Here is a 14,651-nt window from a genome sequence, read left to right on the forward strand (position 1 = left end):
CAATTGTGGTTCAGCAAAGTGAGGAGAGTGTACAGGATTCCCTGGCCAGTGAGTGGCGGGGCTGGTGCTGGACCTGGGATTGGCTGATGCTGATGTCTGCCTAGACTTTTCCCATTTTCCCACTGCCTCTCCTTGCTGGGTGAGGACATGATACAGTGACCCAGCCTCCTGCTGAGAAAACCAAACCACCAGAATGTTCCAAGAAGTACCTCGGGGGGCAGAGTGTCTGCACACAGCAGATAAGGAATCAGACATGTGGGGCTGCAAATGGAGGTGGGTGCAGTGCATGGGTGCTCAAATGCCTTTTCCCTCCCTCTCCTCTGACCTGGGATAGCAAATACAGATGTGGCAAGTCACCACTTCCCTTGGCTGCTGAAAAATCTACACCCATGTTCCCTGGTGGGAGCCTTGTTCCCAGCAGCTAGGGGGCTGATGTGCTAGCTGCAGGCATGACAGCTCCAAGATAGGAGAGAAAGCTTAGGCTTCCTGTCGCTGATGGTACCTTCTCCACCCTAGCCCTTCTGGCCACCTTCCAGCAGGGGTCAGAAACGTCTTTCTACAACCTAGATACAAACATCTCATTGTGGTCCCTACCATCCTTCAGTGGTTCTCCATCACTCCGGACTTAAAGTTTACACTCAGTACACCATTCACTACTCAACTGGCTAATGCCATTGGAGTAAAGACATCTGAAAATCCTCCCCTTCATAAAAGCAGTGACGACACTGGCAAAAATGGTCAGAATCAACATTGTCAGAACACTGGAAATTAACCAAAGTCTTGCAAGAATTCAAGAATGTTTATTTAAGAAAAACAGGTAAATGTTGGTAAGAACAGTGAGCTTTGTTGAGTTCTAACTTGCCCTGTTCCATCCTCCCATCTCCCCAGCTCCATGATAGCTTTGAAAACCAGTAGCTGCAATCACAGTGAAAACCTGCAGCCTGACAGTCACTGGAGGGGGCAAAACCAGATTGTCGGTCTTTCAAAGCCCCATTCTCAGAGAACTGTCATTATTCAACTGTCTGGAAATTCCCTGGAAAAACCCACTCACAGGCTTGTCTTTATTTGAGCTGACTCAAAGCTTAGTGTGAACAGCCTTTGCCCCAGAAAATTGAAAACAGTCAGTGGCAATTGTTTAACATCAGAGCTGCCTTTGGCAGTGATAACAGTTGAGGCAAATAGCAAGGTAATCAAAAAACTTAAAGGAAAAACTGAGGAATGAGATGTTCATCAGGTGCTTTGAGAGGCTCTGGGAATATTTCTGGGAGTCAGAAGACCACTCACAAGCACAGAGATGTGCACATACTCAGGACAGGCCTCAGAAGGCCCCAGGCTCTCACCTCTGGGTGACCATGAGGCTCTGCGCATGCAGGAAGTGAAGACTACGGCAGAGTTGTAATCTGCCTGTCTGAGTGTTGAAGGCATGCCCCGATATGCACATAGACCCTGTCGTCAGAGACTGAGAGACTTACTGGCTGCAGGCATGTAAGGAAATTTCTGTTCAGTCATTAGCTGACCACTAAGCTAATGAAGCAGAAACTTTAGTGGCTTTGCACAACAAAGAATACAGAGTTTACAGATTTAGTTCAGAAAAGTCACTAAACAACAACATAAACAGCAACAACAACAAATCCTGAGGTGGGGTATCTGATTTTCATAGTTGCCACATTATGTTATCCAGTTTTCATTAAAAATATGTGAGACATCCAAGAAAACAAGAATGTTTGACCTACACTGGAATAAAAAAAGCAATCAATAGAAGCTGTCCCATAAAAGCCCAGACATTGGACTTATTAGACAAAACTTTAAATTAGCTATTTTAAATATGTGTAAAGAACAAACTGTGTTTAAATAAAGGAAAATATGAGAATGATTTCTTTTTTATCAAATAGAGAATACTAATAAAGAAATAGAAATTATAAAAAAAGTAGAAATTTTAAATTTGAAAACTACAATAACTAAAGTGAAAAATTCGTTAGAGGGGCTCAACAGCAGATTTGAGCAGAAGGAATCAGTGGACTTGAAGATAGGTTGATTGAGATTACCCAGTCTGAAGAACAGAATGAAACAAAGGTGAAGAAAAATGAACAGAACCTCAGAGACTTGAGGGACACCATCAAGTGTAGCAACACACTCATAATGAGAGTCCCAGGGGAGAGGAAAGAGAGAAAGGGGCAGAAAGAATATTTGAAAAAACAGTGGCCCAAAATGTTCCAAATGTGATGAAAAACATTAACTTGCACATTGAAGAAGCTCAATTAGGATCAACTCAAGGAGATTCACACCTAGACACATCATAATCAAATTGTGAAAAGCCGCAGACGAGGAGAGAATCTCGAAAGCAGCCAGAGCGAAGCGACTCATCACGTACAAGGCTCCTCAATAAGGTTTTAAGCAGATTTCCCATGAGAAACCATGGAGGCCAGAACGCGGTGGGATGGCATACTCAAGGGCTGAACTAAATAGATGAGAGTTCTGTACCCAGCAAAAGTCACAGCAGCAGCACCTGCTGTGTCTTCTGCCTGGAACCCTCTTCTAGTATCTTCATGGCTTCCTCCCTCCTCCCTTCAGGACTCAAATGTCGCCTGACCAGTCCTAGTTAACATTGCTCACAGCTCCATACCCATCTTCTCTGCTTTATGTTTCTCTATAGTTACTCTTGTCACCTTTGACGTACTGTGAGTGTCTACCTCCCCCAACTGGAATGGAAGCTTTTCGAGGGCACTGATGTTTGAATCTTCTGTTCATTGCTAAACCCCAAGCACCTAGAACAATGCCCAGCACATAAATCCTTCAATAAATATTTGTTGTATTGTAACACTTACAAACTTATAAGTAATTATAAACAATTGTTGAGCTCTTATCAGGTGCAAGGTATTAGTTTAAGTGCTTTATGTTTGTTAATTCATTTAACCTTCACAACTCTGTGAGATGGACTCTAGTCTTGTTCCCATTTTACAGATGAAAGGACTGACATGTGGAAGTGTTGGATAAGTTGCCTGGGGTTCTGTTGTAAATGGTGGAGCTGGACAGTCCCACTGGAGTCTAAGCTCTAACCCCTGCTCCCCTCCTGCCCTTCCTTGGGTGACTCTCGGGAGCCTCTCATCATGGAGACTCGTGCTCTGCTGCTTACTGCTGGTACCATGTTCTGACCAGTCTGCATCTCTTGGCCTTTGACAAGTCATTATATGGTTTCTCACCCACCTTAGTTTTACACATGCCATTTGTACTTCTGAATCAATCCTCCCCCCCTCCCTTCGATCCCTTCCTTCCTTCTTTTCTTCCTCCTTCTCCTTCTTCCCCTCCCTCCCTCCTTCCTTCCTTCCTTTCTGCTGTGTCTGGATAATTCCTGGGTGGCCTCTGGACCTCGCTTTAGCCTAAGTGCATCAACAAAGTGGGTGCCATGCCTTCCTGCAGAATTCTGGCCTTCTCATATCATCGCTTCACTGTACTGTTGAAATTGTTGATGCCTCTGTTCCTCCGTGCTCTGAGCCTTCTACTCCTGGATGTTGAGCTCCTGAGGAGAGGGACCTGGCATGTAAGAGGCCCTCCACACGTGCTTGTCCGTGTGAATGGAGGGTGTCGGGGTGCTTCAGGGGAGGAAGTTACCTACAAGTAGTTGAGGAGGAGGAAAGGCAGGGGGTTGGCAGTGCTTAGTCAGTGTTTGTGGAACAAATGAATGACCAGAGACTGAAAAGCTAGTGGATAGAGAAAGGTGTATGAATGAATTATTAGTTATAAAGTAGAGAAGGAAGGGAACAATGATAGGTTCTCCGAGATGTAAATAAGCCTGAATTTTGTACCAAAACAGAAGGAAAAAAACTGTCCCCCCCCGCCCCTTGCAGTTCCTTTTCTCAGCTCACCAGCATCAGTTAGTGACATTTCTAAGTGACATGTCTAGGATTAGACACCCAGGTTTTACTCATTCATTCATTCATTCATTTGCTCAGAACCCAGACACTGATCCCCCTTGCTCTGTGTTAGACGCTGTGGGATGTACAAGTCAGGGTCTGCATCCTCAAGCTTCTCACAGTCTCAGGGATGCTGTCCTGCAGTTAGGCGATTATGATAGGACATGAGACTTGTCGTGGGGTAAATACAGCAGCTCTCTGCGCATGGGCAGGGCATGGTTGACATGTGGTGGGGTGAGGGTCTCATCAGGGAGAAGCCTCTCTGAGATGTGGGTCCCACTTTCTGCATATGATGTGGGCCCTTGCTTTCTGTATATGATGTGAGTCCCCACTTTCTGTGTATAATGAGGGCCCTCACTTTCTGCCTATGACACTAGTCCTCGCCTCCTGCCTATAACAAGGGCCTCCACTTCCTGCATATGATGTGGGTCCCCACTTTTTGGCAATGAGGTGTTACTGAAAATGCAGATCTGGCATTTCAGGTCTGGAGGGGCACCTGGGTGCTGGTCCAGTGGCTCCGTGATCAGGTCCCTTGGCCTCTCCCATGTGGGTTCAGAGGAGCACCTCATCCTGAGACAGGCCCCTGGTCACATCTCCCTCGTCCATCACACGTATGGGGTCTTGGGCTGCTTGGAGGACTCTTCAGGAAGACCCCAGCTTCTCCCAAGTGTATGGCTCGGGGAGGGCTCTCTGTTTCTCTACAAGCTCTCTGTCCTCCCTCTGTCCTGCCATGTTGCTTCACTATTTAAGACTTTTAAAGTCTTAGTAGTGTCCAGGAAGATGGCTGTGCGCCGTGGGTGGACACTCTGTTGTTTAGAGTGACCCAGGCTCTGTAGTAAATGGATGCCTGGCATAGAGAGCCTTCGACCCCAGAGAGGTGGGCCCCTGCCCTCGTAGCAGATGGAGGGGCAGCCCCTCCACGCCGTGCAGTAATCCTTTGTGAGCTCTGACCGTGCCCCGGCCTTGTGTCACCTGCATCAGCTGGCAGGAGGGGAAAAGAGAGTGCAGAGGGCCCCTCACTTCTTAAAAGCATGTCACTTCTGCTCACGTGCCACTAGCCACGACCCTGTCAGGGGGCCACCTCACAAAGAGGGGCAAGTCTAGTGGACATGGAGCTGCTCCCCCATGTCCTGGGAGGGGTCATTGTGGGTCACCGAGCTGCTCCCTCCTGTCCTGGGAGGGGTCATCGGGAGCTCTGAATGGCTCCAGTGTTTACTCCCTCTCTGACCATGAGGGACTCCCATAGCTTCTCCCAGCCTCAGTCTTCTCACCTGTAAAATGGGAACAAAGAAGCCTTCATTTCCAGCCTGTGTTGAGGAATAAATGGGGAGATCTATTTTAAGGTGACTTGTAAATGTCTATACAACCCCAGGGGGTTGTAATTTGTCTAAGAGGCTGGCTCCTGTCTGCCTGTGGAGGGCAGCCTGGCACCCCTTTCTCTTGCAGCATCCTCTTCGCAGACATTGTGGGCTTCACGGGCTTGGCTTCGCAGTGCACGGCCCAGGAGCTGGTGAAACTCCTCAACGAGCTCTTCGGCAAGTTTGATGAATTAGCCACGGTAAGCGCAACCTCCCACTTTGTTCAAGTGTAATTTGAATTGCTTCTGGGGTAAGGATGTGCCAGGTGGATTCCTGTGTTGGAGATGTGGCCTGGACTGATTGTGAAACGGTTTGGCCCAGCACGGCTGTTAGTCACCCATTGTTTCAGCCTCACTGTTCATTGATTCGCTTCCTGGGACCTGAGCGTTGCATTTGCAGATAAGAAAATGCTTGCACTAGCACACTCAGCGCCTCCAATAAAGGGTTCCAGGCAGGAGGCCCTGGCTGTGTTGTGAGGCTGTGTGCGGGTAAGGATGCCTGCAGGCCACCTCGCTGCCTTCTGCCCCCATGGCAGACGTCGCTGGCCATCACAGCTCCTGGCCCGAGGTCTGCCTCGGTGGAGGGCCCTGCGGAGGCAGGTCTGCACTGGCCCTCGCTCCGGGCCCGCCACTACCTGGACTTGAAACTTGCCTGCTGCGGGCCAGTTGGTGATGGCTCACGATGCCAGGACCCCTCGCCATGGCAGGCTGATGGTTGGGGTTTTGAGACCTTCCTGGGACAGGTCACATCTAAGTCCTGCAGAGGTCAAGCGAAGGCCGGACTAACAGCTTTGGCTTGCAGTGTGCAGGCCTCTGACGGCCTGGGTTTCCCTGGATCCCAACACCCGCCTTCCCTGCCCTGGGAGGACATGGGGGACATAAGGACATGGAGCCAAGTTCACCTTCCCGTCTAGCCCCGCCCAAGGTGATGCAGAGGGGCCCTGAGTGGGTGGTTGTGAGAGGGCGGGAGGGAGCCGCAAACTGTCCAGTGAGAACCTTTCTCAGAGGAGGTGGCAGTAGAGATCTTGGAAGAAAGAGTGGACGTGCCCCGATGAAGATAAGGAGGGGACCCCCAGCTGGGCCTGGCTCATGCAGTGGCCAGAAGTGGTGAGGAAAGTACCACCTGTGTCAGGGCTGGGTGAGGGGTACCACGCAGGCCACAGACTCAGGCTGGCCCTTGGGCAGGGCACAGAACGCCAGGCCCCAGAATTGGCCCTTGACCTGTATGTGGAGTGGCAGTGGTCACACTGGGCCGAGGACGGCCAGGTTGGCTGTACCTGGCAGTAGTCTAGGGGACTGAGGGCAGGTGGGAGAACACTGGGCAGCCGACTGCAGGCTCCTGGGTAAGCAAAGGAGACAGGTAGGATGGAGAGGGGGCGTGCGGGATTGTGGACGCTGCCCCGCAACCCCCGCGATTCCCTGGGGGTAGTAGGGGTCCTGAGATGTCCGGTTGCAAGGTCCCTGCCTGCTCCTGAGTGGATGAGTGTCGGAACTGTTTCTCGCGTGGTGCCCCATGGGTAGCCCGGGCCAGTGTTCTGTGGGAGCCCGTTAGGGAAGGCTACTTTGTCTTCCTGAGGATGAAAGCAGGAAGCTAGCTCTCCGCTCGGGACGGGTGTCCCTTCTGGCTGTAGTGGCGTTTTGCGGGGTGCGGGGCCGCCTGTCCCGTACTGCTCTGGCAGCCACTGGGCCTGTTCCTGGAGCGCAGCTGTGACTCGGTCCAAACAGATGCACCTGCCCTCCCGGGAGCAAGCCTCCTGGGTCTTCCTCCCTACCAGAGAGACTCCCGTGCTTTCGGGGGAAGCGTGAGGTAGGAGCGAAGGGTGTGAGCGTGGCCGGTGCCCGGATGTGCGGCTCGCTGTTACAGCGTGGGCTCTAGCCCCTTCCGCATTTGGGTTCAGACGTGTGTTTTGTCTGATGCCGGGTGGATCCGGGGGTGGTTGTGACTGGCCGAGGGCTCTAACAGCGCACGCAGGAGCTTTCCCAGGCCTGGCCTTTCCTCCCACCCCCTCACGAGGAAGCTTCTGGATGAGGGTCCCCCTTGGCCCACGGGGGCCTTTTCTCTGGGCACATGCTGCCGACAGGAGGTTCTGCGCTCTTTGCCCCGTTGTCCATCTGTCTTCCCAGCAGCTGGAGGTCAGCATTATGGTCCCTGAGGGGTCGGGCCTCCTTTGATCAGTGACTCGGTGGTAAGCAGTGCCACCAGGCTGCCCCTCCACTGTCCCCAGGAGACCCCCTCACAGCTCCAGGTCTCTAACAGCAGCACTTGGCCCCCTACCCCCCAAGAAGGTACAGGAGTCTTTATAGATCCTCCATTCATCCTGTGTCAGATATCCAATTTGCAAACATTTTCTCCCCAGCTTTGGCCCGTTTGTTTATTTTCTTAACAGTGTGGTAGGAAGGGCAGTGTCTTAGTTTTTATGAAGTCTAGTTATCTGTCTCTTCTTTTCCGGATGGTAGCGTTCCCAGCATGGGCACTCTGCTGGCCCACCCGTGTCTGCTTGTGCTCTCAGAGCAGATGCAGGGCCCACCCACTTCCAGGGGCTTCAGAGATGGACCCTCCCCTCGATGGGAGAGCATGGGGCGGAGATGTGGGCCCCGGGAAAACACAGTGTGAAACGGTGACCCGGACATTCCCTGTCCTGTCCTCTTCCTTCTTCATTAGCTTTGAATACAACTTCAGATGTCTCTTTGCCTCTTTCTTTTTACAGCGGCTGCTGGCATGGCTCCTTGAGCGCCACCTGATGCTCGAGGCCTGTGCCCTCACCCCAGCCCAGCTGTGACATCTACTGTTACTTTCTATCTGCAACGCCACCCGGGGCACACAGCTGGGGGTCCACTGGGCCTGTTCTGGGGATATCACATGCTCCCTCAAAATGTCAGTGTTCCAAGCATCTCCTCAAATCGGAAGATTTACCTTCTTTTTTTTGGTTAAATTTATTGCTGGGTATTCTGTTCTTTTTGATGCAATTTTAAATGGTATTGTTTTCTTTATTTCTCTTCCTGATAGTTTATTATTAGTGTGTAGAAACACAACAGATTTCTGTCTGTTAATTTTGTATCCTGTAACTTTACTGAATTCATTTATTAGTTCTAACAGTTTTTGTTATGGAGTCTCTAGGGTTTTCTGTATATAATATCATGTCATCTGCAAATAGAGACAGTTTTACTTTTTCCTTTCCAATTTGGATGCCTTTTGTTTCTTTTGCCGAATTGCTGTGACTGGGGCTTCCAGCACTACGTTAAATAAGAGTGGTGAGAGTGGGCATCCTTGTCTTGTTCCTGATCTTAGAGAAAAAGCTTTCTTTCGTCTTTTCACCATTGACTCTGATGTTAGCTGTGGGCTTGTCATGCCTTTATTATGTTGAGGTACGTTTCCTCCATACCTGCTTGTTAAGAGTTTTTATCATAGATGGATGTTGAATTTTGTCAAATTCTTTTTCTGCATCTCTTGAGATGATCATATGATTTTTATCTTTCATTTTGTTAATGTGGTGTATCACGTTGCTTGATTTGCAGATACTTAACAAACCTTCCATCCCTGGAGTAAATCCCACTTGGTCAAGGTATATGATTCTTTTAATGTACAGTTGAATTCAGTTTATTAATATTTTGTTGAGGATTTTTGCATCTGTGTTCATCAGGAATATTGTCCTATAATTTTCTTTTCTTGTTGCATCCTGTCAGGCTTGGTATCAGGGTAATGCTGGCCTCATAAAATGAGTCTGGAAGTGTTCTCTCCTCTTCTATTTTTGGAAGAGTTGGAGAAGGATTGGTTCTTCTTTAAATGTTTGGTAGGATTCACCAGTGAAGCCATCTGGTCCCGGACTTTTCTGTGTTTGGAGATTTTTGATTACTGATTCAATCTCCTTACTAATAGTTGGTCTGTTCAGATTTTCTGTTTCTTCATGATTCAGTCTTGATAGGTTATATATTTCTAGGCATGTATCCATTTCTTCTAGGTTGTTCAATTTGTTGGCATATAAGATATTTCCATTTTTATTCACTGCTTGGTTCTTCACCAGGACACTTGCTTGTGTTTGGGACACTGGATTAAATACTTTTATCAAGAGAAGTACACGCACTCCACAGAGCAGGTGCTGCACACATTGGAGCCGTGTGGTGGGTTGGCTGGAGTAAGAGATGTGTTTGGGTGTGTGTATGTGTACATGTATGTGAGTGTGTACGTGAGTGTGTGTACATGTGTGTATATGTATGTGAGTGTGTATGTGTACGTGTGAGTGCATTGTGTACACATAAGAGACTTGTGTACATGTATGCAACCGTATACATGTACATGCATGCATGTACACATGTTAATATGAGTGTGTAGGTGTACATGTGTGAATGTGTACATGTGTGCTAACATTTTGTTTAGATTTTTTTCCTTGTGTTTCTGAAGGATATTAGTCCTTGGCTTTCTCTTCTATGTTGTCTTTATGTGATATCAAAGTAATGCTGATCTCACAGAAGAGTTTGGGAGTAGCTCCTCCTCTTCAGTTTTCTGGAAAAGTTTGCATAGAATTGGTATTATTTCATTCTTCAGTGTGTGACAGACTTTACTGGTGAATCCATCTGGACAAGGAGTTGTCTCTGTGGAAGTTTTAACTACAAATTCAATTTCTTTAAATACAGCTAATCAAGTTATCTTTTTTGTTCCTTGAATGAGCTTGGTCGTATTTTTTTTTTTTCTGGCTGAGGAAGATTTGCCCTTAGCTAACATCTGTTGACAGTCCTCCTCTTTTTTTTTGCTTGAGGAAGATTAGCCCTGAGCTAACGTCTGTGCCAGTCTTCCTCTATTTTTGTATGTGGGACACTGCCACAGCATGGCTGGTGAGTGGAGTAGGTCTGTGCCCAGGATCCAACCCCGCGAACCCGGGCTGCCGAAGTGTAGCATGTGGAAATTTAGCCACTGAGCCACAGGGCTGTGCCCAGGTTGGTGTTTTTTAATATTTCAAGGAATCTGTCCATTTAATCTGAGTTGTCAAAATTATTAAAGTTCACAGTATTTCCTTGTTATCCTTTTAACATCTCTAGTGATGTCACCTCTCCCATTCCTGATTTGGGTAATTTGTGTCTTCCCTTTTTTCCTGATTATACTGGCTAGAGGTTTATCAATTTTATTGATTTTCTTAAAGAACTTTTTTTTGGTTTCATTGATTTCTCTATTTTCCTTTCTGATTTTTATTATTTTTTCTTTTGTTTATTTTGGTTTTAATTTGACTTTTGTTTTGTAGTTCCTTAAGGTAGAAGCTAAGGCCCTTGATTTGAGACCTTTTTTCCTTTTCTAATATAAGCATTTAACTTTGTGAACTTCCTCTGAAGTACTTTAGCAGCATCCAAAAATTACTGGTATGTTGTGTTTTCACTTTTATTCAGTTCCAAATTCTTTCTCATTTCCCTTTCCATTTTTCTTAGACCCATGGATTATTTAGAAGTATTTTTTTGAGGTATTTTGCAAAGATCTTTCTGTTTTTGACTTCAAATCTAATTCTATTTTGGTCAGAGGACATACTTTTAAAATTTGAATCTTCTTAAATTTGTGGCCCACAAATAGTCTACTTTGGTAAATGACTCATGTACCCTTGAAAGTAATGTGTATCCTGCTCTTGTAGAGGTCTTGTGCTCTGGAGTGTTCTATAAATATCTATTAGGCCAGTTGGTTGATAGGGTTGTTCATATCTTCTATATCTTTACTGATTTTCTGGCTACTTGTTCTCTCAATTATTGAGAGAGGGGTATTGAACTCTCCAATATAATTATAGATTTTTCTGTTTCTCCTTTCAGTTGTCTCAGTTTTTGCTTCGTGTATTCTCATGCTCTGTTATTCGATATGTCAACTTTTAAGATTGTTAGGTCCTCTTGATAAATTAACTCTTTTATCATTCAGAAAGAACACTCTTTATCCTGGTAATCTAATTTTTCTGATATTAATAAAGCCTTTCCAGCTTTCCTTTGATTATTGTCAGAAGGCATGTCTTTTTCCATCCTTCTATTTTTAATCTGTTTGCATCTTTTTATTTAAAGTGTTTTCTTTTTTTTTAATCAATCTGACAATCTCTGCTTCTACCTGGGGTGTTTAGCCTATCTGCACTATTAACGTGGTTAGGTTTATGTCTGTCATCTTGCTGTTTGCTCTTGTTTTGTCCCATCTGTTCTTTGTTTTTTTTTTTTTTTCCTGCCATTTTAAGGTTTACTGAGTATGTTCTGTGGCTCCTTCTTACCTCCTTTGTTGGCTTGTTGGTTATAGCTGTTTGTTTTGTGATTTTCGCGGTTGCTCCAGGTCTCTAGAAGGTCTCTTTCACTTATAACGGTCTGCATCCCAGGATTTATCGCACCACATCACTCACAGCTCACAAGCTCACGTGACATGCCTCCAGTTCTCTCTTCTTGGCCTTTGTGAAATTGTTGCTGTACGTTTTACTCTTTCTTGTTATAAACTCCATTCTACACTGTTATTATTTTTGTTTACACAGTCAGTTCTCTTTTAAAGAGTTATAAATAACAATCAAATACTTTATGTGTTAACTCACGTTGTTCTGTTTCCGTTGGTCTTCATTCATTTAGGTGGCACACATGTAGCATAGTTCCATATGTGCTTATTTTTTTTTGCCTGAAGAACTTCCTCTGATGTTTCTTGTAGTGTGGGCCTGCTGATGACAAAACCTTTCAGTTTTCGTATTTCTGAAAAAACTACTTTGCCTTTATTTTTTGGAATTTCTTTCACTGGGTATAAAATTCTAGCTTGACAGTTTTTCCCCCCTAGAACTTTAAAGTTGTTGCTCTGTTGTCTCTTGTATGTTTTCAACAAGAAGTCTGCTGTCAATTGCTTGTTCCTCTGTACGAAATGTGTCTTGTTTCTCTGTCTGCTTTTACGATTTTCTCTTCATCACCGTTTTTAAGCAATTTGAGTTCGATGTGCCTTGGTGTAGTTTTCTTCACATTTCTCGTGCTTGCAGTTTATTGAAAAAGCTTCTTGCATCTGTAGGTTTATAGTTTCACCATATTTGGGGAAAAAACCTCAGTCACTCCTTTTCAGATACTTTTTATGCCGCTCCCCTCTTTCTTCAGGGACGCCGGTTCCCGCCATGTCAGGATCTTGAAGTTGCCCCACATCTCACTGATGATCGTTTTTAGTTTTTTTGGGTTTTTTTTCTTTTTATTTCATTTTGGATGGTTTCTACTGCTGTGCCTTCAAGTTCACTAGTCTTTGCTCCTGCAGTGTGTGACCTGCCACTTACCCACCCAGTATAGCTTCCGTCCCAGACATTGTATTTTCATCTCTTGAAGTTCAGTTTGGATCCTTTTTCCACTTGTTGAGGTGACTGCTAGGAAGCTCAAAATTAAAATGGCCTCATTTTTTTCTTACTCATTGCTTTTTATCTTTTTTCTTTTGTGCAATGGTGGTGTTGTGTATTTTTTTAAATATATTTTTACTCTAATCTGCTTGAGTCCTGTTTTGAGGAGCCCATGGGACGTGTTTTCCTCCCACATGCTTGTCTTGTATCTGAGGCTGGGTGTGGAGGATGCGCTGACCCCCATGAATGCAGGCTCAGAAAATCACACACAGCTGCAGTCCAAACACATCTTTCTTGATGAAGGTCTCTGCCAGGCAGCTAGACAAACACAGAGCGTGAGCTTGTTTGCTTTAGTTTCCACTAGCTGGCGGTTTGTTTACCCCTTATCCACAGCTGATGGCCACAGATGTGCACAATATTTTTGACCTTTCTCCCATTTATTGGATCCATTTTGGATTTGTGTTTGCTCTGATGTCCGTGTGTATTTGGGAAACTGGCCACATCCCTTTGAATTGATGGAGAGACACCTGTCCTGGGGCTCAGTCTTGCTCTACCACCACCTGTCATGGACGGGGCTCTTCTCTGGAGGTCAGTTTTCTCAGTGGAAAAGTGAACTCGCTGGATGAAGCGGACGTCCCCTGGCTGGTTCCAGGAGGCCGTGGATAGTGCTCGGTGTGCTGGCTGTGGAGACAAGCCTGAGTTCCAGCTTGGCCTCTTATCAGCCAGGCTGCGTGGGCTGGTCCTGGCCCCATTCCTCAGAGGTGATAGGTGATGAGAACACAGTCCTTAGTTCTGGTCAGGACCCCAGCAATCCTCCAGGGACTGTTTCCAGTGAAAGCTCATTTCACTGGTGTAGCTTCTCAGCCCCAGTGTGGCCATTGCCTGGCACAGGACAGGGTTCACAGTGGATTTAGGATGGTGGAGGGGGTGCACTGAGGAATGGCAGCTGATTTTCATGCGTAATTGGGGTGGACAAGTGCAGGAGGCACTTCCTCTCCAGGTCTGAGCATTCCTGGGGGGTTTGCTGACTCTGCTGATTGGGGACACCCACCCTTGGGTTTTGCGGTCTGCATTGTCTCTGAACACGGACACCCCAGGAGCCTTTCTGACCCACGAGGACCCAGCATCAGGAGCACTTGGACAAGATGTAATGAGTGTTTCCGTCAGGACCGTGAGGGAACACAGGAGACTTGTGGTGCCACAGGTGGAATCTTCTTGATGCTGACACGGCCAGGCTTCTGGCCACAGATGGCAGGACAAGCACGTGCAGCGTCACTGTGCAGTCTGACCATTTTGTTCAACCTTTAATTGCTGAAAGATGACTCCTATGACCTATGTTAGTGAGGGCATTATTTCTTAGTTATTTGTGTTACTCCACGTGTTTCCAAAAGGGACCCATAGAAGCCAGTCTGAGGGCCGCAGCTCCCCCCGCTGAGTCCCGAGCTCACAGGGGTATGTGTTCACTTCCACCCTTCCTGCCCCGTCCTTTCTCCTCCCCAGGGAGGCTTTCCTTAGGCTTGATTCCGGGGCTGGGCCTCTCCAGGCAGCTGTGAGGACTTGCCACACCATCCTCACTTCTTGTGCCTCGGTTTCCCAGCCTGTGAGATGTGAGGAGGAGACCAGAGGGCCCCCCGCCCGTCCTGCTCCGACTCCCCAGGCCTGTGAGCCGCTCGGCTGGCCACATTGCAGGCTGGAGTGTGCTTGTCGGGTAGCTGTGGCTCACAGTGGTCCTTCAGCAAATGTGCGCTCCGTGTCGGCGAGGACCGTGCTGGGGTCGAAAGACGGACCTCAGCCTGGGAGCTTACAGCCCCGGAGGGGAGACCTGGAGCTAATAACTTTGTGAACCCAGGATTCTGCTGAACGAGGTGTTTGATAGAGTGTGGTCAGGACATCAACTGGACAGCATGAGCGCAGCCTGGAGAGAGAGGCAGTGAGGTGTACACCCCATGCTCAGCTTGAAAAACTGACCCAAGGCTACGATTTGAAGTGGTAAGAGGCGTCTGTAAAATAGTACATAGAGTCCCAATTTTCAGAATATGTGTGTGTGTAAACTTAATTTCGTAGAGAGAAGGCTGGAATGAAATATTC

General features: G+C 47.0%; 1 protein-coding gene across 4 annotated transcripts in view; it reads left to right on the plus strand.

Annotated features, from left to right (window-relative positions):
• The window catches only part of ADCY1 (adenylate cyclase 1), a 153,225-nt gene that overhangs the window by 47,209 nt on the left and 91,365 nt on the right, over nt 1-14,651 (plus strand). For all 4 annotated transcript variants that reach the window (XM_058534764.1, XM_058534765.1, XM_058534768.1 and 1 more), the window contains exon 4: nt 5,358-5,469. In XM_058534764.1, the coding sequence (XP_058390747.1) occupies nt 5,358-5,469 (112 nt within the window). The remainder of the gene's footprint in view (nt 1-5,357; nt 5,470-14,651) is intronic.

Source organism: Diceros bicornis, chromosome 41 (genome assembly GCF_020826845.1).
Source record: "Diceros bicornis minor isolate mBicDic1 chromosome 41, mDicBic1.mat.cur, whole genome shotgun sequence".
Classification (NCBI taxonomy): Eukaryota; Metazoa; Chordata; class Mammalia; order Perissodactyla; family Rhinocerotidae; genus Diceros; species Diceros bicornis.